We start from the raw sequence: 27027 nt of genomic DNA, 5'->3' as shown, positions 1-27027 counted from the left end.
GCTGGGCCTGGAATAAGGAAGGGCTGAGTTCAAATCCAGCCTCAGACATTTACTAGCTTTGTGACTTTGGGCAAGTCACTTAATTCTGTCTGCCTCAGTTTCCTCATCTGTAAAATGAGCAGGGAAAAGAAATGGCAAACCAAAAACAGTCTGAAACAACTGAACAGCAAAAACTTCAGCATGGGAGGGAGTGGCAAGGATGTAATATCATAGAGAGCTGGGTGCCAGCAGATAGAAGGAACATAAGAATAAGATGTCTAAAATAAAGAAAAAGTTTGTTAATTATACAGTGCAAAGTCCAAAGGGCACATGGAAAAAAATAGGTAGAACTTAACTGACCTTAGGCTATTTGTCCATTAGGCCAAGTTAGTTGTTTGCCATTATGTAGTTAAAATATTCAGTGAACTACTAAACATTTTCTTCCTGACCAGCTGCTTTGACCTTGTACAATGCCAGTGTGTGGATGTGACAAGAAATGCTTATTTAAAGAGGATGATTTGAAGCAAATAGAAGGGCTCTCTGCCATATATCTGAGGCACTTCCCATTTGTTTTGCTGTCCAACAGCCTATTTAGCTAAGCACTGAAAACCAGGCTTTTTGGGGGAAGGGTTGGTTTTAATGTAATTCTTATGTTGTCTGCCATTTCTTTGTATGTGCTCCAGCTTCATTTCGGTGGAAAGACATGAAGGCTTTGCACATAAACTATGTACAGTCCAGGCATCTGAGGATAGAACCAACTGAAGATCAATTTATGATTTACGTCACGGATGGAAAACAGCATTCTGCGGAAATCCCATTTTGCATTCTGATTAACCCCACCAATGATGAAGTTCCTGACTTTGTGGCACAGAACATCACTGTAAGAAAGAAAGCACCATTTTGTGTGACTGTCTTTGAGGTGTTAACATATATTTATGCTTGTTTTTTTGACCTTCCTTCTTGCCACATGGGCTTATGTGGGCTTGTGTCCATATAGCACTCCAGGGTTGCAGGAAAAAAAAATAATGCTGTGACATGCAATGGAATCTTCTGAGAACTCTGCCTAATTGAGTTGTTGGAAGAAAATGTACTTCATTGGATTGTGATTCAAAGAAGTGTTCTTGGGAGCAAGATTAGTTTTTAAACCTAAGGTTTGTTTTCTGATATATTCTGGTTTAGGTTTCTGAAGGTCAGATGAAAGAGTTGGATTTTTCAGTCATCCACGCAACTGACTTAGATGTACCAAAAGATCATTTAATATTCACTATTACCCATAAACCACAGCATGGCCTCCTCATTAATGGGAAACATAGAAACGACATCCCTCATTACAAGCAGTTAATCAATGTCCACAAGAACCATGAACTTCCTGTGCATGATTTTTCAATGGAACTTTTCAAAACTGGTATGTCTTCTCCTTATGTTATTTTTAAGTAATTTAATAATTAAAATTATAAAGTATGATAATGGATATCATAAAGATGAATTTAATAATTAAAATCAGAATGGTTATCATAAAGATGATTTAAAATGACTGCTTAGAGTTTAAGGCTATGACCAGAAGATTCTAGGGTAACCCAATCCCAAAGCCCATTGGTATGGATTCTTTCTTTATTGTGGAGATCAAAGTACTGCACCACACCACTGGGCTTTAGGACTAGGTTACACTGACAAATACTGTAATTACACTATTCATTTATTGGAAGAGTTCTTAATTTAACATAAACTTTTTCTGACTCCTAAATCCTGTCAGCAAATGTTTTCTTTTTACCAAAGTATACTTAATAAGCTTGTCAAATTTCTTTTGAATTCTGGATTAACCCACAACAGAAATTTAAAACTAGAGATGACAGTGATGGGGAGATTTGGAGAATACAAAATGTCTTCTTTTGTTTGAAAATGTGCTAATACTTTCATAATATTAGGGATTTTATTTAGGTATCTTGGATATTTTAGTACCTATTTTTAATGTTGTTTAAAATACTTTCCTTTTAAATTTGTAGAAATTTAGAGACTTTAAAGTTAATTTTAAAATATTTTTTGCAATGAAAAATCTATAAATCTAAACCAAATATAGAAACATCATTCTCTATAGTGATGAAGTGTTCTTTAGTCAGATGAAATAACAAGATATTAGCTCTGGATCATTAAAAAAGTTATCTTCTTTTTTGGGGGGGGGTACCACATCTTCCCATGCCAGGCTTGCCATTTCTCATCCCATCTTAATGCTTAAGAAAACCTTCAAAGAAAATTGTATTCATCTGAATAATAATTCTATTCAAGGAGAATTGTCACTAAAATTTGGAAATCCTTATTAAATTCTAATGAATATCTTTTTTTCATAAGTCACAATATTTTTTTCTTCTTCAGGATGACTTGTCCAGGTTAACTCAGTCAAATGTCTGAGGTCAAATTTGAACTCAAAGTCCTCCTGATTACGGAGCCAATGATCTATCTATCTAGCTGCCCTTATCTAGCATACATCTTTTGTTTGGGGGCAATGGTTCCTTCTTCCTCTGCTTTCTTTTTCAAAAAGCACATATGAAAAACCACTATCCGTATTTTCATTTGATAAGTTAACTAACTTGATCCTCATTTTTCAATATCATCTCGTCTTTGATCTGCTCATTCCTTCACAAAATTCTTAGTCTTGGAATCTAGTATCTCATTGAAATCTATAACAGTCCATAGTGAATCAGAGAATATATGTTTCATATGGCATTTTCCTTTTCAACTTTAAGACTCATAAAGTGAAATGTGATAGTCTCAACTCTCCCTCTCAAGAAAACCATACTGGTGATTGACAAAACAAGTTTTGTTTTACTTAAATCCCACTAAACAAAGCTGGACTGTGGAAAGTGAATTATTTTGAGTTCTTTGAATAAATGGACATCAGTATTTACAGCACTACTGGTGCTGATGGATTAATGAGCTGCTGCTGATGTCTAGACCTGTTCTGATCTAGAGGAGACTAAGCTACTGGCAGCTTAGATTGGAGTGGTTGAAGAGTAGTTTAGAAGGAGGGATATTTATTTTCTCCCATTTTTTTCTTTTCCAGGAATGAAGTTGATGTACATACATGATGACTCTGAAAGCCTTGCTGATGACTTTACAATCCAATTGTCGGATGGGAAACATAAAATCCTGAGAACTGTTTCAGTAAAGATCTTGCCAGTTAATGATGAGAAACCAGTGCTGACCAAGTAAGCCACAGACTCTTTATGTGAAAGAAATCATTACTTTTCCATATCGTTTTATATGATACAAGTTACCTTTGTAATATTCAGTGCAAATCAATGACCATTCATTCAACAAACATTTATTATGTGCCTACTATGTGCATTAAATTGAAAAACACATATATATGTATATATATGTGTGTGTATATATATATATATATATTTAATATTGTGTCTTTTATTTCACAGTCTTTATGGGAGACTTCTGGCTCCCATAACAAGTTAGCAAGACTAGTAGTGCCAGTTCAAATGGTTTCATATGGATGTTGAGTGTTAAGAAAAAATATTTTCGGTTAGATCAATAAGAATAAATCTAATCATGAAAAGTGCTTAAGCTTATTTCTGTAGAATGCATGCTGGCTGTAAAAAAAAAAAAAAAAAAAAAAGAAAAAGAAAAAGAAAGAAAAAAAGAAAGTCACTTCTGAATTAGGTCACATCCAGTCACTGAGACCATGCAGTGGGGGGTGGGGGGGAGGGGGTCCGGGCAAAGCAATTCTTGTCTCAGTGCACCCTCTGCTGGCTCATCTACACACAGTGACTTCATCCAGCCTTTCTCTGACCACTTGGAGAGAGTGTTTGCCAAAATATATTCTTTCCATGAGCTGACAAACCTTCTCCTCTTGCATTAAGGTGGTATTACCAGTAGGAATCTTGACAATAATTAAGAAAAGATAGAAAATGAGTTTCTGTGACTCTACAATCTGTGCTTAAAATATAAAGGAGTTCAAGGCTTGAAAAGATACTTCAATTCTTATTATCTAAATCAACACCTTTAAAAAAATCTGATAAAATTACGTAGCAACTAATTGTCTGTCTACCTCATAATTTATCTTTGTCTTCTTCTACCTTCACTTCTCCTTCTCTTTATTAATGGGAAAAAGCATCCCTCTTTCTGAATTCTCATGTCTTCACCCATGTCCTTGATCTGATTTCAGCCTTCTCTCATCTCTTTCAAGTTTTTGCTTGATTTTTCTTTCTTTCACTTACATCTTCAAGGTTTCTCTCTATCTGTCCCTCCCCTCCCTCATCATCTCTATTTCTTTGCATGTAGAGACACCAAGTCTTTCTTGTCTTAAAATTTTCCCCAATCCTATTTTTAAAAATAATAACTTATATCAGTGTAGTGCTTAAAGGTTTTCAGCTCTTCTTGTCATAAATCATCTACATTCACGGATTACTTTTTTGTTATCTCCAATATCTAAGAGTCTCAAACTACCGTCCCAAAAGTTACCACTAACATTCAGATCTAATAGCTTTTTAAAAAAAGTTTTCATCTTCTTTAGACTTTCTATAGTTTTTGATACTGTTAATTATATCCTTCTTCACCTATGGTTAATTATATCCTTCTTCACCTATGGTTTCCATGGCTAATTTCCCCCTCTTGTCTCTTTAATTATTTCTCCATGTATTCATCCTTGTCTTTTTCCCCTTAACTGAAGGTATCCAAAACAATGCCCTTTGAGTCTTCTCATCCTTCTCTTTACTTTTCTTAACAAGTCCATTCTCTCCAATAACATCTATTCCTATATCTCTAATCTCTCTCCAAAGAGCCACAATTCAATGCAAACATGTTTGTTATCCCTCCAGCTTCATCTATATATTTAAAATGTACAACATTTATACTTTAATACAAGTCATTAAGAAAAATGTTAAATAGCAAAGGACTAAGGAAGATCCTTGGGGGCACTTCCCTCCCTGTAGCCCCTCAAATTAAATACAATCTTTTAATGACTACTTTTTTTTGGCTCTAGTAATTAGATCAGTTCTGAATCTATCTAGATGATATTTTATATGATTTATTCCCCTTCTCACTATCTTACCAACAAGGACAGCATGATCTGAGGAAATCTGGGTCTATTTTATCTTCTGTATTTTGTTGATACAACAGTCTAGTTAGTCTGTGAAGAAAGAAAATGAGGCTAGTCTGGCATGGTCTATTCTGGATGTAGTCCCTTGGCTTCTGTCCTATTCACTCTGTTTCTTCAAATATTTGCACTCATCAAAGATAGCTTGGTAATCTTTTACCATCTCTTCACAAATCTTAGGTTTGGACACTCTGTTTACCATTGTTAGTTTGTCTTTCCATCTGAAGATTAAAGAAAACAGATAAAATATAGTGGTTGAATAGCTCCTTCTTTCAGTGCTACCTCTTACCTTCTTATACATCCCAAGAAGAGATACTGTTGCTCAGTTGATCTTTTTGGTCTCACTGTAACACAAAAAGTCATTTTGTTGTTTTGAGCATTTGTGACCAGTCTCATCTCCCACAGGGTTTTTCTTTTCCTATTGCTCTTCTTATAGGACCTTGATTCTTCACTGTATTCATCCTCATTTACTAGTTCCTCCAACATTTCTTGAACCTGTCCTTTTAAAATATGAATTCTTTGGTGATGAATTCTCTATGCTGCCATATTAACATGTTCAGATTCCCCTGGTTGAAATCTATGGTTATAATGGAGAATGTCATTGTCTTGAGGCATCGTCTCTTATGCTAAATGGATTTGTAAGGCAGAAATTAGATCTAACCAACTCTCATAGGCTCTGTTATTTAGAATCACTCATGATAATACTAAAACCAAAATGATCCATAAACTTTGACATATATAGAATCATAACACATTAGAGAATTTTGTTGTATATTTGAAAGGAATAGCAAATAGAGCATAGTAGATTTACAGTTTCATATTGTTTCATGTTATGGAAATGCTTATTTTATTCCATAATTTAAAAATTAAATTAAAAAGAATAATTGTAGAGTTACTTATAGAGGGACTTAGATGTCATGTAACTGATTCAATTCCGTAAATTCTTTTTTTTTTTAAACTCACCATTTTTATAGCTTCAGATACTATTGAATTTCATTCTTCCATTTGTGGAATAATCTGTGATAAGATAATAGTATAACTATGAAATCATATTCTAAAGATATTCTGTCTTTAAAGAAATGTGGCTATGTTTCTTTTCACAGGAAGGTTGAAATAGAAATGAATATGGGTGAAACTCGTATTATTTCTAGTGCTATTCTATCAGCCACAGATAAAGACACGCCTAGAGAGAAAATTTACTATTTATTTGAAAGACTTCCAGAAAATGGGCAACTTCAGCTCAAGGTGAGTAGCCTGTTTATTTTTTATTTATTTTTTTGCTGAGGTTTTTGGGATTAAGTGACTTGCCCAGGGTTGCACAGCTAGGAAGTGTTTAAGGTCAGATTTGAACTCAGGTCCTCCTAACTTCAGGGCTGGTGCTCTATCCATTGCACTATGTAGCTGCCTCTAACCTGTGGTTTTTTTTTTTTAATATAAAAACCAAATAACATTTTGCTTCCTGGAACTTAGTAGGTTTTGTGTCATAATGAGGAAAGAATAGTATAGTGGATAGAATGCCAACTTCAGAGGCAGGAAGAACTGAGTTCAAGATTTACTTCTAATATATAAATTAGTTAAATGACCATGGATAAGTTATTAGCCTATCAGAGCCCTATGAATGACTTGTCATAGAGTGTTTCCACACAAGAAATTGCTGACATATACTAATGAATTTACTTCTTCATCTTGTTAAATTGCTTCTTTATATTTTGAGAACTTTTAGGCTGAAAAACATAATATGAATCACACAGTGGGAGGATGTATGAGTCAGGGGATAGTACCTCAGGATTATGAGCTGAAAAACTCATATTCTTTCTCAATCTTTGCCAATGATTTATCTTTTGAGCTTGTAATTTTCACTTCTAGACTATGTCTGCCAACAGGATATAATTGATTATCTCTCATAACTGGTCCATTAAGTGAAAAAAAAATCCATCAAACTGATTACTTGAATTCTGGTAGACACAAAAATTCCCAACAATTTGCAATCCAAAAATTTGCTTGACTTAATTAAAAAAAAAACAAAACTTCTATATTGTGCCAGATACATTCCTAGAACATAGAAAGATTCTATTCTAAGTGAAATTTATTTGACCAAAATAAAGATAAAACACTAATTTAAAAGGTACAACAATGACCTTATTTTGTTCACAAGCCAGAAATATGATTTTTAAAAATCTCACAAATTTAGTTTTCTTAGGAAATCAAGGTTCTGATTCCATGGAAATTCTGAGATTCCAAAGTTCCTATCATGACCCTACATGTTCCCCGTCTTGCTCCTTTTGAGATCTTCAAGCCTTCCTTCCTAGGAACTTGTTGACCTCTTTCTCTCTTCCCATGTGTCTCATGTGAGTCCTTCTGAAATATTATTTGCCAGACTCTCTATAATTCTTCTGACTTACTTATCTTTCTTTCCCCATGTGTCTTCCTGCCTCACTTTAATTCCGACCTCTTATTTCCTGCTTGTTTCTGTGTCTACACATGGCACTGATAAACTACATGTTGCATGGCTACGGTATAGATCAAATATCAAATCAGAGCCAGTTAGCTGGTACAGTGGACAGAGTATTTCATCTAGAATCAAAGAATTCAAATTCAGTCTCACATGCTTCATGACCCTAAATAATTGCTTACTTTCTGTGTGCCTCATTTTCCTCATCTATAAAGTGAGGTTAAAATAGAACCTATCTGCCACGGTTGTTTTAAGGACCAGATGAAATAAAAATTGAAATGCACTTTCAATTTTAAATTTTAAAGCACTATGTAGATGGAAGCTATGACTTTATGCAAAATTCCACTGCAAAATTTACTTGTTAAGAAGACATTCAACTTAGAACTTACAAAAAACCAAACACCAAAAAACTCCTCCCAAACATTTTTTTAAATGGTAAATCTAAAGGAAAATAAATTGATCCACAGAAGAGTAATGGATAAGACATGCTAGTCTATATGTTTATCATGGTCATAAATACCAAGAATGAACTATAAATCTAAAAAGAATAGAACAAGGTGGTTGGGACAGAGCATGAAGAATGACAATAAATTAGAAAAAAAAATCTTTGCCAGGAATTGCTGGCCTATAGAATTCTGCATCAAGGGAAATGGAATTATGCAAAAGAAGATCATTGTTTCAGAAAGTGGAACAAATTTAATTCAGTTAAACATTCTTTCCAAATACAATAATTTCTCAAAATAAAACAATCAAAATTTTCTTTACTATTTTTAGGCCCTGCTCATATTAGTACATGTAGCACTTTTCTGTTTTTAGAGAAGCTAGAACTTCGGCCAAACCATTCTATTCCCTGAGTGGGAAGTATATAGTTGCTACATGTTCTGATGGGATTTGCTAGTCTTGGGTCCAAATTCTTACCCTTCTTCATTCCCTCTAGGTGGAGCCCCAGAGACCTAACCCTATTCCCACCGAAAATAAGAGATTTAAAGATCCATCATCTTCCCTAATTATAGGGACCTTTACATAATACTTATTATGTTCCAGGAATTGTGCTAAGCACTTGACAATTATTGTGTCATTTGATGTTCACAACAATCTTGGGAGGTAGATGCTATTATTATAATTTCTATTTTATGGATGAGGAAATTGAGGCAGATAGAAGGAAAATGAATTGGGACTCATGGCTAGTAAAATGCCTGAGGTCTTTCTGACTCAAAGCCCAGTGCTCTAGGCATTGTGTCACCTAGTTGCCACATAACAGTTTGGAATATCACTGAGCACTTGCAAATTTTTTTTGGTTATAAATATATAGTCAGGTTTTTTTTCTATTCTGTCAGAACATCAACTCTCCAATATAGTAACCTAATTTCTTTTTATCTCTGCACATTTCCTAATCCTGTGACTCACTCTGCACAGAGTACATGTTTGCCCAGAAAACTAGAACATTCTGGAAGAATTTAAATGTTAGACTTACAGATTAAATCATTTAAGGAATTTTGGTATTAATGTCTGGAGCCATGGAGATCTCAGATGTTTTCTTTACAAGTAATTCTGGGGAAAATGCAGAGGATGAGAAGAGGGGGATGAGACATCAAGAAATTTTTTTCTTCTAGCTATAATAATTAAGCCATTCATCAAACTTAGGGTGTTTTGAATAGCTCAAATAAAAATAAGAATATAGAAGAACCTAAACTTAAGAAATATGTGTATATATATATATATATATACATATACATATGTATATATATATAAACTATATGCATCACACACATGATTTATATTTGCACTGCTTTTAATATTAAAATTCTCTCTTCTACTATAGACAGTAACTGGCTTATGTCTGGTTTTAGACAGTTGTTTGGGGCAGTCAATGCTTTAGTGGTTTGCTCAATATGTCAATATGTGTCAGAAGCAAGACCCAATCACCTTAGGGTGACTTCCTATTCACCATACTAACTATCTTTCATGTATATAACTATATATATGAATATGTATGTTTTTATATGTATATAGTTATTTCTAGACAAATGCACATATATTGCCAGTTCCTCCTCTGATGTCCAATCTCGGCTAAGGGATTGGGCTTTCCTGTTTTTTTTTTCAAAGGTAAAGGTCGAGCTAACACAGTACAAATTCCATCAGTTTCTAGCTAACTGGAAAATACAAGCCAGGAAACAGTTTTGTTGTCTGTACACCAGTCTAGCTAAATTCTAAGAGGCTCAGCATCAGAAACTTGGCTACTAGATATTAACATTTTTTGGCCAGAAGCAATTCATGAGACAGTTTATTTAAAGTGTTTATGGAATTACTTTCTGTGTTAGTGAAGAGATTACCCACTCAAATAAAATTGCTCCTTGAATGCATCAATGTACAATAGCAATTAAAACAGCTAATTTGCCCAATGCATTAATTAGCATAATTAATTGGTTATGATTTGGAAGTTATTTAGAGTTTTGAGTTCATCAACAGAGGGTATTCCTGATATGAAAATTCTAGGCACAAATACAGATTGATAATTCACCTACAACTTAACAGTCTTAGTTTCTTGGGAACAAATGTCTTCCCCCTTGGTCACACAGCTATATTTGTCAGGAACAGGACTTGAATCAAGATTTTTCTTTCTCTTGGTCCATCCCTCTACCCATTATTTCATGTTGCCTCACTAATTAGGATTAATTGTTTTAAATCAAGTTGAAAAAATAATATCATTATTCAGTTGTACAGATATAAAATTTGGAAATAAGCTGATTACAAATCTTTCCTGGGGTTGATTCCCTGTTTTTCAAACCAGTTTTGTTATAGCTATCTCCCTTCACTCCAGTCAGAGGTTAATTTTGAGAAGTTTTTTTTTATATAAATACTAAAATCAATCAATTAATCAACCTTTTCTTAATGTGTGCTGGCTGAGCACTGAGTTAAGTTCTGGCAATATCAAAAGAAGTAAAAGGTAATTATTGCCCTAAAAGAGATCTAATGGAGAAGATAACATGCAAACAAATATATACAAATAAGTTATATAAAGGGTAGATAGGAAATAATTTAGAAAGGCAAGGCACTAGAATTAAGAGAGGTTAGGAAAGATTTTACATGAGATTTAAAAAGGAAGCAAGGGACACTAAGAGGAAGAGATGAGGAGGGAAAATATTCCAGGCCTGGGCAACAGCCAGAGAAAATAACTGGTGTCAATAAAAGGAGTGTCTTATCCAGATATCATTAAGGAAGCCAGTGTCTGTCACTGGATCAAAGAGTACATGGTGGGAAACAAAGTATAAGAAGAATAGAAAGATGGGAGAGGGCTAGGTTTGATGAGAAATTCTCCAACTTAAGTTGAAAATGTCTTTTGAATAAAGGAAAAAATTAATAGATAATTGATAGAAAACCACTCAGCCATTCTAGAACAGCTATCTGATTTCTATGCCTTCCAGATAGGGAGGAATTGGATATCCCTTCAATCCGGCATGAAATGTACTCAGGAGGAAGTGGATCTGAATTTGGTGAGATACATCCATACGGGGACAGTGGGCTCCCAGAACCGAGATAGCTTCACGTTTTACCTCTGGGATGGAGACAACAGGTCACCCATACTGGACTGTCACATCAGCATCAAGGACATCGAAAAGGGTAAAACTAAATAAACAAATTAATTTTTGCTTTGGGAAATAACATGATTGGTAGTCACTAACCTGATCCTTATATTTTCTTCAAGAAGTAACTCAAATACCACCTTTGACATAGAAACTTTTCCTGATGCCCCAGATGCTAAAGCCCTTCTTTACTTTTTATTTAACTTCCTCATGTTTATTTTTCTATTTACTTTATATATTTTTATTCTGTTTGCACTTTCATTCTGTATTATATATTTTGAAAATACTAAATTCTCTCCCCCACCATTGGATTGTAACTCATTGAAAAATACAGATTTTTTCTTTTCTAAAAAATAGTTTGTGTCTTCAGCACTTGGTCCTTAGTAGTAACTTAATAAATAATTATTGATTGTCATAATTTGGCAACTTCAACTTTCTAGAATACCAACTAAGATCAGAGAAGGGAATAGAGAAACCTACATAACTAGAAAGGATATCATATAATGTGTACACTTCAAAGAAACATCACTGAACACAAAAGGGAGCTTATCAGGACATCTTTATTCATACTTTATAAAGCATTCAAATGAGCTTCTTGAGGTTTCATTTTTGTTTTTGTATGCTTGATACGTAGTATATAGTAGATACTTAAATTAAAAGATCAATTGACACAAAATTACAAATGGTTCTTCAAGGCATTCTTAAATTTCTTCTATTAATAAATGCTTGCCTATTTATTGATGGCAAACTTGGATATCTCTTATAGATTATATCATTATAAAGTACAAACTGCAAACTGGGAGAAAGAAAAGAGGGGACAGGAAGTATCACCTGAGAACCTAACCATGAAGAAAAAAGAGAAGTAGTCACAAGAGCTTAATAACAGCCAATAATCCTGGGATCACAATCCCATCATATTTTAGGAGATCCTGAGCTATCTCACCATCAGTAGTAATTGGTGATCATAATGGTTCACTTAATCATTAAAAAAAGTTTTTGACGTATTTAGTTTCAAAAGGCAGGCATGTTTGTGATCTATTTAAGTCATTTTTAAAATTAAAATACTTTAAAATTTTAATAGAATAAGATTCCATTATCTGGAAAATGCTTTTGGTTAGAATAGCTTACTCCTTGGCAGTACCAGATAAATGGTACATTACTGTAAGTCCATTAGCTAATAGTGATCAAGAAAATAAATCAGAAAATGAGGAAAATATACTAAAATTCATTTTAAAAATATTATGAAATTTATTGATATCAATCATGCCAGCTAACATAATGATTAGTATAAATGGAATACCTGACTAATGGAACCTTTAGCAGTTCTAATTTATATTCATTATATCTGAAGTACAGACAAAAGCATTTTGTATTACATTTTGAATAATTTAACTCTGTAGCTATAATAAAACTAATAATTCATATAATTTATATTTCTAACCTTTTTTCTTGAATTATTCAAGAAACTAAGTGCTCTTTATGTCTTGGTATCCTCACTATATTATGAGTGAATTGGATTAAAGAAACCTTTACATTCCCTCTTAATCCTGTGATCTGGCTTTGAATCCTGTAACTATGAACTTTAATAAACTCAGTTTTTCCCTGATTATTTGAGTTTTCTGTCCCAATGATTTTCAAAAGGAATGAGGCAGATACAATTTAAACCAAATTGGCAATGTAATTATAAAATCAGAGAGAGATCTTTAGATTCCTTCAGGAATCAAGATAAAAATTGGTTTTACTAAGTATATAAGAGGAGCAAAGGATCACAGGTTAATACTAAATTTGATTTCAATTTCCTGGCACCTAAAAAGTAAAGGAAGATGGAATACTTCAAAGTTTTGAACATTTTGTTGAACAAAAATGAACAGCTTTTATTTTGGGAATAAAAGATACTAAATCAATACAGAAGCAATTTTTTTTTCCCTGCTAGTGAATTTGCATAGGAATTTCCCCCTTGTATGTAGGCCAGTAGTTAACCTGTGCTCTATGCTTTATCCCCTACTAGACTGTAAGCTCCATGAGATAAAGTTCATATTTAGTCTGAACTTTTTGTTTCTCACAGTATCTAACACCATGCTTTGCTCACAGAAGACAATAAATGTTTATTGAATGCATGCAAGCATGCATTGAATCAAATGACTGAAAAATAGCATTTTCACAAAAGGTAAAAAGATAGTTCACCGTGTATGTTCTTGAAACCCTTCTAATTTGGGGTATCTTCTTAGGGATGTTCTTCAGATAATCACTATCCTTCATGAAATGAGGCATATAGAACTAAAAATAATAGTTCAGCTATGGTAGCAGAATTATTGCCTCCCTTATTCTGCACGCTCCTCTCTTAAAGTAGTCTCATATTTTATTAGATTTTTTTATTATAGTGTAACACTGATAATATTTATTGAACATTCAGTCCACCAAAACTTTCCCATCTTTTTTGGACAAACTACTAGAGAGCTATCTTTGCCTATCTTGTTGCTTTTTTAAACCTATTAATAAAATTCTTCCTTTACATCTATTAAATTTTATCTACATTCTTTTGCCATTCACCTGCTGAAATCTTTTTGGATTCCAATTCTGGCATTTAGTTATTCTGTCCAAATGGGTTTTTTTGTATAATCCAGCGATAATAATGCCCCTATTTTGCCTCCATTGATATGCATCCAAATGCTTTCCATCATGCTTCCCTTGACTGGTTCCTTGGACTTTCCCACTAAAATATAACTTTTTAGTAAGCTCTAATTTTTTAAATTGTCATTAATTTAATTTAATTTTCTTTCATTTATTTATTTTTGCTCTAATGATTTTTACTTAACCTGTTACCTTTGAATCAAGTATAACCTTTTAGACTCATATTGCAATCATAAGCCGCATCCTACTGTCAGTGATACCTGTAAGTTTAAATTTGCTTTCTTGTGTCAGTCTCTCTAGTTTACTTTGTTTGTTGGTTAATATATTCTATTGCATAGAATCTTGACCTTGAAAACAGGAAAATTTGGATTCAAATTCAATTTCACTCACTAACTGGCTGAATGACTCTGGGCTAATCATTTAAAATCTGAGTCTCAATTTCTTCATCTCTAAAATAAGAAATAGTAATACCTCTTACCTTACAATGTTATTTTAATAAATAGATGAAGGAATGTATTTAAAACTAAACATAAAATTACTATGTTAATATCTATTATATTATAATATTATGTATTATCTATTTATTTCTTTGTGTATTATATTAGTATTTTATTTAATTGTACTTTGTGCATCAATTTCTGAGGCTACTTTTTCAGCTTTGGTTTCATATGAATTTACTGGTAATTTCTATTGATGTTCATCTTATAAATTTTTTCTATATGGTATCTAAATTAATACACATATGCAGATGTATAATATATACATATATTTGTATATAGATATGTGTATATATGCATATATACATAGGGGTGTGTATATGTATGTGTATATTTGTAAGTTTACTTTTCTTCCCATCCTTTTCAGCATAAAAATAATCTTTTTGATCAGATTTTCAAGACTCTTGATACATGTATTTTGTTAGACCTTATTTGATTTGCTCTTTTTCAAGGAAGAGTCCCACAATCCTATATTTTAAGTCATAGTCTTGACATCTTAATTCCATTTTCAGCTACCATCTTCTTTATCGGGTGTTGGCTACACCATTTCAGGCTTAGGGAATGGAATAAGCAAAAGCACAGAGTTGAGAGAGGGCAGCATAAGACCAGATTTTGGAGAGTAGTTCAGTTTGTTTCTAAATGTAGCATATGTGAATAGTATAAAATAAGATGAATTTATAGCCTGAAATCAGATTATAATGGAAGTTGGATGATATCATTAGGAATTTGTACTTTATTTCATAAACAATATATGACTACTGAAGTATTTTCAGGAGATTAGTGATAGGATCTAAGAAAGACATTCAGATGTTTACTTGAGCAGTAGTGTGAAGTATAAGGACAGCAAGACCAATTAAGAGGCTATTCACAGTGGTCTAGATATTTAGAAGCAAAAATAAACAACTGAATTAGTATGATTGATATCAAAGTGAAAAGAAGAGAAAATATGTGATATTATGAAGGCAGAATCACAAGAATTTGTTAACTGATTGTATATAGACACTAAAATAGATGAAATGGAAGAGGAAATAATCAAAGATAACACCAAAGTTATGAGATTGGGTGACTGGGAAAATAATCATAACATTAACAGAAACAGAAAAATTGAGGAAAAGGAAGTCTATTGGGAGAGAAGGAAAGGGATTCAGTTTGAGCTATATTCAGTTTGAAGTGCTGGCCAGACAATCTCCAGAAGGCAATTGGAGAATGAGAAGTGTGGGAGGACTTGGTGGGAGATAGAGTAATGGAAGTTTTCTCCATACTCATAATAACTGGAGCTGTCGGATAAGATATAATAACCTTAGGAAAGACTGAACAAAAGGTACAGTGTTATCAAAATTAAGGAAGGAAAATGTACAAATGGAACCTTACCCTTGACAAAAAGGTCTGTTTTTCTTTTGAAAATAGAGGGAAGGGATAGATGGTGGATGTGGCTATTGAAAGGTATAGAGGAGTGTAGAAAGGAGAACTGTAAGAATTCTTGTTGTGATGTCCTTAACTCTCAGTAAACTAGAAGGCCAAGTTGCCCACTGACAGTAGGTGCTGAAAGAGAACAATTACAGTATAGTAGTTAGTAAAGGCAAATATAGTGGGACATATCAAGAACAAGCATGACTTGATTTGAGTACTCTTATGTTCCTTCAAAAATACAAAGAAGGGATTGAGAAAGGATTTAGAAGTCATTTCTCCAAATAAAAATGCAAAACATAATATAAGGATGAATAAATAGGGGTAACCATAATGTGCTGTCCAAATCCTAGACTATTGGGATCAGTTTGATGTACTCAATGGAAGTAAAATATATGTTGATTTTGGAGAATATAACTAGTCTGATCCAGTACTTTATTCTTGTATTGTTGAAAGGAAAAAAAAATACAACTTTTCTTTCACTCAGATAAGTCTCATGGTAGAGAAATGTTTTAAGAACTCCCTCTATGCTGAGTCTTTGCCAATCCACTTTATAGTCCCATAGAATACTTGATTCTCCAACCCCAAAATTATTCGATTCTGTATAGGAAAAGTGTTCAATGCCTAAGATCCTTCAAAAAGGCTAAGGCCCTATGTGAGAGTTTGAATAATAGAGTTCTTAACCTGAGTTTCTTCTATATTGCAGATGATATTGCTGTCTTTACCAAACCACTGGTAGTGTCAAAAGGGGATAAAGGTTTCTTGACCACCTCTACCCTTTTAGCTACTGATGGGACGGATAAGCCAGAAGAACTTCTTTTTGTAATCACATCTCCACCTCAGTATGGTCAGATGGAATTCATCAACTATCCTGGAGTCTCTATCACAAACTTCAACCAGATGGATATTGCAGGTCAGAAAGTCTGCTATGTACACAAAAGCAAGGCAGCTGTTCCCAATGACATGTTCAGGTGAGTCCCATTGAAGCTTCTACATACCTTTTTCTTAGAATGGCAGGATAAGGAAAACTATTTTTGAGGTCCTTTTTCAGCAGTAGAACAGCCATGTAGCTAGGAATGGAGGCAACTAGCTGAAAGCTACTAGGTGGCACAGTGGATACAGTAATGAGCCTGGAATCAGAAAGACCTAAATTCAAATTCAGTCTCCACACTGACTAGGTGAGTAACGCTGGGCATCTGCCCCAGGTGTCTCAGATGTAAAATGGGATAATAACAGCATCCATTCAGTAGAGTTGTGAGGATCAGATGAGATAATATTTGCCAAGTGCCTATAACTGAGCTTTGCATGCAGTAGATGCTTAATAAAACCTTTTGGGGCACTACAGTAATATAAGGATGGGGAAAGATGATAGATGTCTAAAGTAGGGCTGTGACAATGTGTATATGCAAGAAATGTAGAAATTGATAGAACTTCCACATCTATTAAATATAGATAATGGGGCAGAGACAAAGAAAAGGTTTTGATCTTTTGTGACTGAGAGGATTACATTGTCAAAAATAGAAATAGTGAAATTAGAAAGAGAGTGAGTATTAGGAGGAAGAATGATGAGTTAGAGATGCTTATGGGCATTCAGATAAAGCTATGAAATGAATTAACGGGGAAAATATTATGAGCTTGAAGAAGTTGGTTCATATGGGAATCATCTGCATGGAGGTGATAATTTGAACTCAGAGAAGTAGAAGAAAACCAATAGGAGAAAATATGGAGATAGAAGAAAAAGACTGGCACCTATGCTTAGAGCATAAGAGCAAGATGAATCAGCAAACAAAACCAAAAAAGAGTATCAGAAAAGTAGGAAAAGACCCAGGAGAGCAACATTTCCTGGAGAAAGATCATTTTTATCAAAACCTTATTGTTTTGAAACTTCAAATATGTGTTTATAGGCTATAGAAGTGAATTCTCTGGGGCATTGGATTCCTCATCCTTAAAATAAAGGGACTGAGGTCAGATGATCTCTCTAGGGTGTAAGTTCCAGTGCTGTGTCTAAATCTTACCTTGTACTTTCGTCTTATTTGTGTTGCTAAGATTGATTTGAACAGATTTCCCCAATGCATTTATAAGAGGTTTAAAGTGAAAAGGGTTTTTTTTTAAAGTGCTTTTAATTAACCCGGGGCAATGGATTGACTAATTTTTTATTGGTTAGATAATTAGGGTTATTTCTTGTCCAGGGTGACACAATGTCAAATGTTTGAGGCCATATTTGAAATTCAGTCCTCCTGACTCCAGAATGGAGGTGCTCCAATATTACTTCTAACACTTGGCTTGATTAAATGTGAACAAATGAAATAGAATTCTCGTTTTCATGGAAACTTTTCATTGTTACTTGTAGAATCAGAGTTTTTAATATTGCATATAGGAGTGTCAGCAATCACAACTCTTTCACAGCTGGCACATGAACTTGAGGTTGTCACTGACAGCTGCTTTGATGCTTTCAGTTGGGAGGAATCAGTGATCTGGTCTGATTACTGGTGTGTGCATTCTCTCCACCTGTGCAATTTGAAACCCCTTTACACAGCATGATGCAAAGGCAAGGACTGATTCTGAAGTCAGAGAACAGGGAATCACATCTTCCCTTTTGAGCTTGCCTGCATAAACTTGGATAAATCATTTTTCCCCTCAGCCTTAGTTCCCTCGTGTGTTTGAAAAAAAGGGGGAGAAGGAAGTGTTTGAATAAGACAGTCCCTGAGGTCCCCTCTAATTCTAGACCTATGATCCTATGGTCTTCTAATCCTGTATAATTAATGTTCTTGTCTTTCTGTAAATTATCCAGAGAGGACCTACTCAGTGTGCTGGAAGCTCTACTTTATTTCATTTTGATTTTTAAAATGTTATGGATCTTAATGTGGCAAATGAGCAGTCCATATGTTATCTTTCACATGACTCCACTCATACCCTTGATGATATAATTTACACCAAATGGAATTTTGAATCCCATTTATAAAACCCCTCTCTCCTTGTCCCCACTTCTCAAGATGGCTTTCTCTTTTCCTTTGGATTGCCTACAATTTTTATTCTTCTGATATTATTGCACTGCATGAATTTCAATCATATACAATTGCTAGGACAGTGCTGATATTAAGTTATAATATGATTTCATGAAATACTTAATTAGCAGTAGCTTTACTTGATACTTGATGCAGAGGAGCTTTGGAAGGGGGATGATTTGGACAATCCATGCTTTTTTTTAAAGGAAGTTTGAAGTGTTCCTTTTTTCCTTCTTGATAGATTTCTCTCTAATAAGCAGAGATAAAAGCATTGGATTGATCTTTCTTGTTAAAAAAGAAACAACAATCCCCCCCAAAATTTACAAAAACTGACAGGCTGTAGCATCTTAACATTTGAAGGAATCACTAAAAATTTCTAAGACTAATCTCTTAAATTTGTTTCCTTTGTTCATACACTTGACTTTTGATTCATCTGATTCTGTACCACCACCAGCAGCAGCACCATTCCCATTCAAGGGCATTCTTGAAAAGGAAAAGAAGCAATAAAGTGTAGCCTGAGGGGCCTGTAAGTCTGGAGGGAGAGGGGACCAGCCACACTCCTTTGTTGGCATTGGTGGGTGATGTTTCTAAGCTTATTGAATGCATCCTCAGCTTCAGGGCTTCTCTCTTTCTTCTTAACACCAGCTGGTAGAGCCACTCCCTCCTGCTGCCTCTCTGGGTCATTGCCCATGTTGAAAAGTGAACCAAAGGTGTTAATTAGACAGTGTTAAATTATAAGAATGGTGAAAAGTTCAAAGCGTTGCAAAACAGTTATTGCCTATACCATAAATCCTTAATGAATTCCCCATTACTGGCTGACTGATGTCACTTTCGGGTAAATCACATAACCTTTCTGAGCCTCAGTTTTCTCATCTGTAAAATGAGACTTTAAATTAGATGATCATTTCAACTTTTAACATCTAGGATGACATGACTCTGTGATCTCAAGCAATTAATTGGGGAACATGGGGAGCAGAATATTTTAAAATTGTTGTTTTAAAGTTGATATAATTATTCAAACTATACTAACAAAAGAATTGCCTAGTAGGCAGGAACCTTGCTGTAATTAACAGAGAAAATGTTCTGGAGTTAGTAGAATTATTGTTTGTATGTAAGTAGAGGTGATAGAAAACAGTTTTTTTTTTAAAGTAATTTAAGAAAGTTGCTGGTTTCCACTATTAAATTGTATTCTAAGAAATGGTTTGCTAAGCTAGAAAGAAATCCAGGCTAGAATGTCTGAATGATCACCAATTCTGGGTGGATGAAGTTCACATTAGATTTTATTCAACTGAGCTAATTGGGGCCTGAAGATTAAAGTATTCAATAATGTTAACAACAATATGAAGAATAGTCAAGTTCACACAGCATTTTAAGTTGAAATTTTAAATTTTAAATTAAAATTTAAACTTTCACATCTCTCCTATGATTCTCCCAGCTATCTTCTGAGGCTGATGACAAACGTTGTTTTCCTTATCTTAGAAGTCACAAAACAGGGCCTCTGAGATCAGTGATCTGCCTAACAAGTTGCTGATCTGTTTGTTTGTCTTATTTTATAGACATGGAAATTGAGAATAAGAGATGAAATAACTACACAACTAGTAAATGGCAAAACCAAGTTCATGATCTGTCTTGAAATAGTCATGAAGAAGAAAGATTGTACTTGGGCTTGATGGCCTTAAAGGGCATAACTATGAGCAATAGTTGAAATAGAGTAGAAGTTGCAAAAACGCAGATTTAAGCTTAAGCAAAGGAAATGCTTCTAATAAAGATCTCTATCCTTGAGTAGATTGAATGACTTTGGAAGGAAGGATTTCCTCATCACTAAAGACCTAAAGAGGTCTTCAGATAAGGGCCGCATGAGAACTTCCTGGGTTTTTTTTGAACAGTAGTTTTTTTGGTTTTTTTTTTTTTCCTCTTTGGTTTGGTAGCTTCCAAGATCTTTCTGAACTCTGAGATTCTATATAAACTCCTCCCCATGACAAGGCATCAGAAAAAGTCTATTATAGAGATATAGGACAAGTATTTTAGAGAAGCAAACCCAGTCATAGGAAATCTAGACTGGAGATGGGATGGAGGGATTGAAGGATGAGAAGAGGAGTACTAGCAAAGGGACAATCAGTTTATTGTTTCAACTGTAGGGGAAAGATCATCAATCCAACCTTTACTTCTATGGGGGCTGGAGCACCAAGATGACTCCATAAGAGACCAAGCACAGTGTTTGGACCTGGAAACTCCTAATGGCAAGCACTAGGCTGTGAGCCATGATGTCAAGACAGCTCCCTCCAGGGGAGGAAGTGAAGACCCTACCCTCCCAGCCTCCCAACTCCATATCAGTGCCCTAGAACAAGGTCCTGGAGGCAGTATGGTATAATGGATAGAACTCTAGGCAAGGCAAGGAGTCTTTCCAGACACTTAACTCTGAGTAATCCTAGTCAAGTTATTTAAATTCTATTGGTCTCATTTTCCTTAATTACAAAAGGAGGAGTTTGGATTCCATGACCTCTGCAATTCCTTCCAACTCTCAAGTTATAATTCCATAATACCTCTGTTTTAGTAGTGGCTCTGAATTTATGTTTCTGCCTGGAAGGGAGGGTAATTAAACATAGGATTTGTCAGTGCTTATTCTCACCTCTGAATCTCAGGTCTGTCTTCTGATCACAGTGACAATAGATTTTCATTGGTAAATTTCTACAAATCTACAAAATTTAAAAGTTAATAATGAAATTTTCATTTTGAAAAAAGGTCATTTTCATGGTTAGCTCAGCAGCCATGTGAGTTTCAAGACAGAGATTTGGTATAAGGGAAAGAATTTTGACTTTGGAGTAGAAGGGCTAGATTCTAATCCTTATTTTACTATTCATTACCTGGGTAACCTTGTACAAATAATGACTCATCTAAGTACACCCATATAAATTGTCTCAACTATAAAACAAGAGGGATGAACAAGAGAGTCTTCTAAGCTCTAGAACTAAAAATCTAAATCATCTTCATTCTCTTTCAATTTTTTTTCCCATTATTATAGCATCTACCTTAATCAGAGGCAAAAGTAGTTGTTTTTTTTTTTTAAGTTGGGGAGAGAGTTAAAATGGAATCATCTTCTATATCTCATTTTGATGTTTAGTTGGAGCTTACGTATTTATAATGGAAGAGTCCAGCATCTGCTGGAGACCCATATTTTTAATCTTGTTGTCTCACTAACCCAATAGTGCACCACCATGCTGTTTGTCAAGTGGCACTAAACCAAAGCTGAAAGCCTGTTTTAATGAAAGTATGATGGTGATGCTTTTTAAAAATTAAATATATGCAACTAGTCTAATCACCCAAATTTATGCTACTTGCTGTTAGAATTTGGCAAGGAATTTGGATGGGTAGAGGAGATAAATTCTGTGGCAGAGAGTTTAGGATTTTGTTTTCCTCTTCTCCTTTTTAGGGGAAGGAACGGCAACATTAATTAAATGGAGGAATTTAATGATCAGATTTTGCCTTCTGCAAAAATATTTTTTTTGAATCATAAATTTCTCCTGCATTGTTTGGTGCTGCTGGCCTGGAAGAAAGATTTGGCAGCATGCGCTGGGACAGATGACACGGAGTGATTAGCAACCTGACTGCAGATGCTGGCAGCCGGGCGCTAAAAGAACATGCTAATGTCCTCCATTTTGACATGCAGGCTCTTCTCCTTTTTTTTTTTTTTAAAGCTGGCACTGTTTATGATTCCATTTTTATCTTCTAAATGCCATGACAGATGGCAGATTCTTCAGCCAATTCCATTGCCAAGGAAATATAGAAAGCTTGAACGCTTTACCATGGTAATGGTGATATCAAACCATGCCACAAACCCTAACTAAATCTGAGATTCATCCCCCAGATTTCATGAGAATGATGGTGAGCTTGGCTGCTTATTCCTTCCCCAGGGGGATAGAGAGGAGGATGAGTGGTGAATGGAAATAAATAAAATGGCCACATAGAAAGAGATGCTGTCTTGATGGTACCAACCAATACATTTTTTGGAGAAAGGAAGATAATTTTTTTTAATCATCTTCTTTGTAACTTCATAAATGTATTTAGAGGTTATTCTTTGGAGTCATTGGGAAACCATTGAGAGATAAAATTGACTAAAACCTCAAATTCATTGTCTATAAAATAAGGGAATGCAATTAAATGACCCTTGTCAAGGGTTCTAGTTCCATTCTTATGATCCTATAATCAAATCTTGACTTGTAACTTAATCATCTCACTTACTTTATCTTAGACTGTGATTGGAGCATATTTCTTCCCAAATATGTCTCTAGAAACTTGAAGAAAAGGGTTTGAATTTTTTTAAAATTAATAATGGGGAATGAGTTGACTGTACATATTACTTTGGACACTTTTGATACCTATCTTGGTATAAGAGAAATAGCATTCTTGGTTCATGGAAACTTTTCAATGTTACTTGTTTCATCGTAGTTTTATACTTGACCTAGCAATGTTAGTTATCACATCTCTCTCACTGTTGGCACATGAGCTTGAGGTCAGCTCTGACAGCTGCCTTGATGCTCCCAGCTGGGAATATGGTCCTCAGTAAACATATTTCTTACTCATATATGGTCTCTGGCCTGCCTACGCTCGTTCCCATCTGTCTGATGGCAGAGTGCCTGTTTACAAGTTGGTCAGACCCTGATCATCAAGCAGTGATGCCAGACAGTGAGAGGAGTTTTAGATGGACAGCCTAACATAGGAAAAAAACCTCAGTGACCTCCAAAAGGTCACGGATGCAGAATAGATTTTAGTGATCCTAGGACTGGCCCTTCTAGGATTGTATTAATTTTTTTTTTTGGTTCAAATGCCAACACTTCATTTTATTGTAGCAGAGAGCCCAAGTCAAAATATTAAAATAAATGATATAAAATGGTAGCCTTCTAGTAAGAGATGCTTGGAAAATATGTTGTATAATCTTGTCAAGTTAACTGAAATGTATTAAGAATGTCAATAGCACAGTATCTAGGGCACCAGCCCTGAAATCAGGAGGATCAGAGTTTAATTCTGGCATTCAATATTTATTATCATTATTATCCTAGCAATATTATTTATTATTCAATATTTATTTATTAGGTATATATAAGTCACTTAACTCCATCTGACTGGCCAAAAAGAAAAAAAAAACTTGTCAGTAAATAATTGTTTTAGTGTCACCAAATTTTAATAATAATTGCTAACATTTATATAGTGCTTATATAGTAATTTACAAACATTATCTCATTTGATCCCCACAACAGCCCTGTGAGTAGGTGCTATTGTTATCACTATTTTACAGATAAAAAAAAATTGAGGCAGAGATTAAAAAAGACTTGCTTAGGATCACAAGGTTACTAAGTGTCTGAAGCTGTATTTGATTTTTGAGTCTTCCTGCCTCCAGGTCTTAAGTAGAGACCACTTAAGTAAATTAGGCTCTGGTTTTTTGGTTTTTTGTTTTGTTTTGTTTTGTTTGTTTGTTTGTTTGTTTTAGCACAGATATTCTTTCAGGGTTGCCTTATGTCCAATTCATGAAATTCCATGGTCTACCAAGGATTCAAGCTTTCAGATCATCCCAAAGCAGTGAGGGAATGCAGAAGTGAGCATTAGGAAAGGAAGTGGTAATATTAGTCCCACTAACAATCATGCAGAAAAAGTATCATAAAGAATGTTATTAGAAAAATATATGAACAGAAACAAAGATGGGCTAAACATTAACAAATGCATGGTATGAATGATAGATAATTTAAATGCTCCTTTGATGTTGAGAGAAAGAAAATATGTGATGTCAAGAGAAATAAAGATCCTCAATGAATGTCTTGTAGACATAGAAGTGAGGACTTGCACATGGTTGAGTTAAACTCTCTATGGCTGATGGGTTCTCCTGTGGCAGTGATACCCTACCTCCATTGGAACATCAAAATTGCAGTGGCCAGAATCACCATTTTTGTCCTGCCTTGGCTTATGCGAGGCTAGTTAAGATGGGAGTTCTGCATATCCTAGCAAGAAAGATTTGTACCTGAGGGAAAACCTCATACCAACTTTAGGAGAATGCAAAGTCAGAGTTGTTGAGCGTCAGGCAGTTTATAGGCTCCTCAGCTGAAAGAGTGAATCCAAAGCAAAGTCCAAGATTCCAGGAGAGCTAAAGAGTGAAATAGTGCAGAGCAAGAGCTGAATTTGGAGTCAGAAGACTTACTCCCTGTGTGGCGTTAGGTAAATCACTCCCTCTCTGAGGCTTTGGTTGAGAAAGCTGGACTAGATATCCTCTAAGGTACCTTCTCATTTAAGAATGAGAAGAATAAGAATTTCATAGACTAAGGTCTATAACTTATAGATTGTCATGAGGGCAAATATTATTTAATGTTAATAATTATTTAATATCAAAATTTATTTAATCTCAGTTTTATATGTATGAAGAAATCAAGGTCTAGAGAGAGAAGTGACTTGGCCTAAAATCATATAGGCAGTAAACATTAGAGGCGGAATTAGAATATAGCTCTTTAGGTTCCAAGGGTAAGATTTAGTCCACTATGCAATTATTTCTCCACGTTCTAGACATTTATCAAGTAAGGATTAAATATGTTTCTTGTACACAATGAATTTACAGATAAATTTGGTTAGATTGACTGTTTATCATCTTTTTGTTTTTGTTTTAGTGCCAACTCAGGTTTGTAGTGGCTTATTAAGAATACTCAGGAGATAAACAAACAAACAAACAAACAAACAAAAAAAAACATACAATTCTCATCTCCACCTCCCCTTTCCCCTTAAAATCCCCCAAACTAGGAAGATATGAGTGTTCTTATCTTTCATTCTTTTGGTAGAATTGTCTAAAAAATAGCACAGCCAGACAAAATGCTCCATTTTATGAGTCTATATTTATATGTTCTATGAAAGTTCAATTCTATTACATTCAATTCAACAAGCATCTTTACATTTACATTATATATTTCTGTGTAGATCTAGATCTAGAGGTAGAAGAGTTCTCAGAGGGAATTTAGGTCAACCACTCTCTTTTTTGCACATAAGGAAACCAAGGGCCAGGAGGTTAACTGATTTCTCCAAGATCACACAAGTAGTAAGATGTCACAAGTGAAATTTGAACTTTCTTATTTAATATCTTCATCTTTTCTCTGTACGTCAGTGAAGGAGACTTTTTAAAACGGGGATATTAGTGTAAAAGTGAAGGCTTCCTTTGAGAAGGTCTTTGATTTTTTTTCATTTTAGAGTCACTTCAAGGCAAATACCTCAGTAAAGGTGTGTATTATCATTTCATTCCAGTAGATGGTGAAACAAGCATCCATGCTGAAGGCTGCCTTGCCTCTCTTTGCCAGATTCATCGTGAGCAATGGATTAAGGACAAAACACGGAGTGTTTGAGATTATGCTGGAGACTATTGACCAAGCCTTGCCTGTGGTGACCAGGAACAAAGGGTTAAGAGTGATGGAAAGTGCCATGGTGCTCCTCTCTCCAGACATCCTTCAACTTTCTGACCCAGACACTCCAACAGAAAACCTCACGTTTCTTTTGGCCCAGTTCCCCAAATATGGACAGCTCTATCTTCGGGGGATGGTTCTCACACAGCACAATTTCACACAACAAGAAGTGGACAATATGAATGTGGCCTACAAGCACCTGGGAGGAAATTCACAAATTGACCAGTTTACCTTTGTGGCTACTGACAGGACAAATCAAGGTTTTGTTGTAGATGGAAGGGTGTTGAATGAACCTGTGTCCTTTACTATTCAGGCAAGTATGAAAAGTCTTCCAATCACTGTCTGCTAGATCTATCACTAAATCATTACAAAATAGTTTCCCTCTGTTGTTGTATAATCCAACATGGGAACCTTGCCTTGCATTTTATTAGCTTTTAGTCTGTTTCTGAAGAAACCATTTAGTTAATTGAAAGTTATCATGTTAGCAATAATGGATGGATTTACATCACTCTCAATTTTATACTGTGCATAATATACCCATAAATGAATGAAAAATATTTATATTTTATATATATATATATTTCTATGTGTCAAGCATTGTGCTAAGTGCTCAGATTAAAATAGAAAAGGAATGCAATTCCTGATGTCAAGGAGCTCACAGTCTAATTGGAGAAGACAACATATATAGGAATCATAGAGTAAATAGAAAAATGCAGAGGTTTCAAGGATATAGCTATAATGTGAAAGATAATATTTAGGAATCCTTAGGATTTTTGAGGATGTCTGACACACAAGAGCAGTCTACCACTGCTCTAATCATCCAAAGATACAGAATCATAATAAATGTATAATGCATAAATGAACTTAGAGTTTTTTAAAATATAGTTTTTTCTTTCATTAGTCAAAGAGCAGTCCAGGTCTCAATTTTATTCATCATTGGC

At 34.6% G+C, this 27027-nt stretch overlaps 1 protein-coding gene across 5 annotated transcripts in view; it reads left to right on the top strand.

Annotated features, from left to right (window-relative positions):
* FREM1 (FRAS1 related extracellular matrix 1) overlaps window positions 1-27027 on the top strand; it is a 146001-nt gene that overhangs the window by 77082 nt on the left and 41892 nt on the right. The window contains exons 19-25 of one of the 5 annotated variants that reach the window (XM_074282924.1): window positions 663-859; window positions 1159-1384; window positions 3038-3182; window positions 6187-6328; window positions 10961-11156; window positions 16361-16625; window positions 25985-26399. In XM_074282924.1, coding sequence (XP_074139025.1) covers window positions 663-859; window positions 1159-1384; window positions 3038-3182; window positions 6187-6328; window positions 10961-11156; window positions 16361-16625; window positions 25985-26399 — 1586 coding nt within the window. Of the gene's footprint in view, window positions 1-662; window positions 860-1158; window positions 1385-3037; window positions 3183-6186; window positions 6329-10960; window positions 11157-16360; window positions 16626-25931; window positions 26628-27027 lie in introns of those variants that run through there. The other 4 variants (XM_074282926.1, XM_074282928.1, XM_074282927.1 and 1 more) reach the window with 4 other exon arrangements.

Source organism: Sminthopsis crassicaudata, chromosome 1 (assembly GCF_048593235.1).
Source record: "Sminthopsis crassicaudata isolate SCR6 chromosome 1, ASM4859323v1, whole genome shotgun sequence".
NCBI classification, from domain to species: domain Eukaryota; kingdom Metazoa; phylum Chordata; class Mammalia; order Dasyuromorphia; family Dasyuridae; genus Sminthopsis; species Sminthopsis crassicaudata.
Note: the sequence above shows the minus strand (reverse complement) of the source record. Positions and strands in the feature narration are given on the sequence as shown.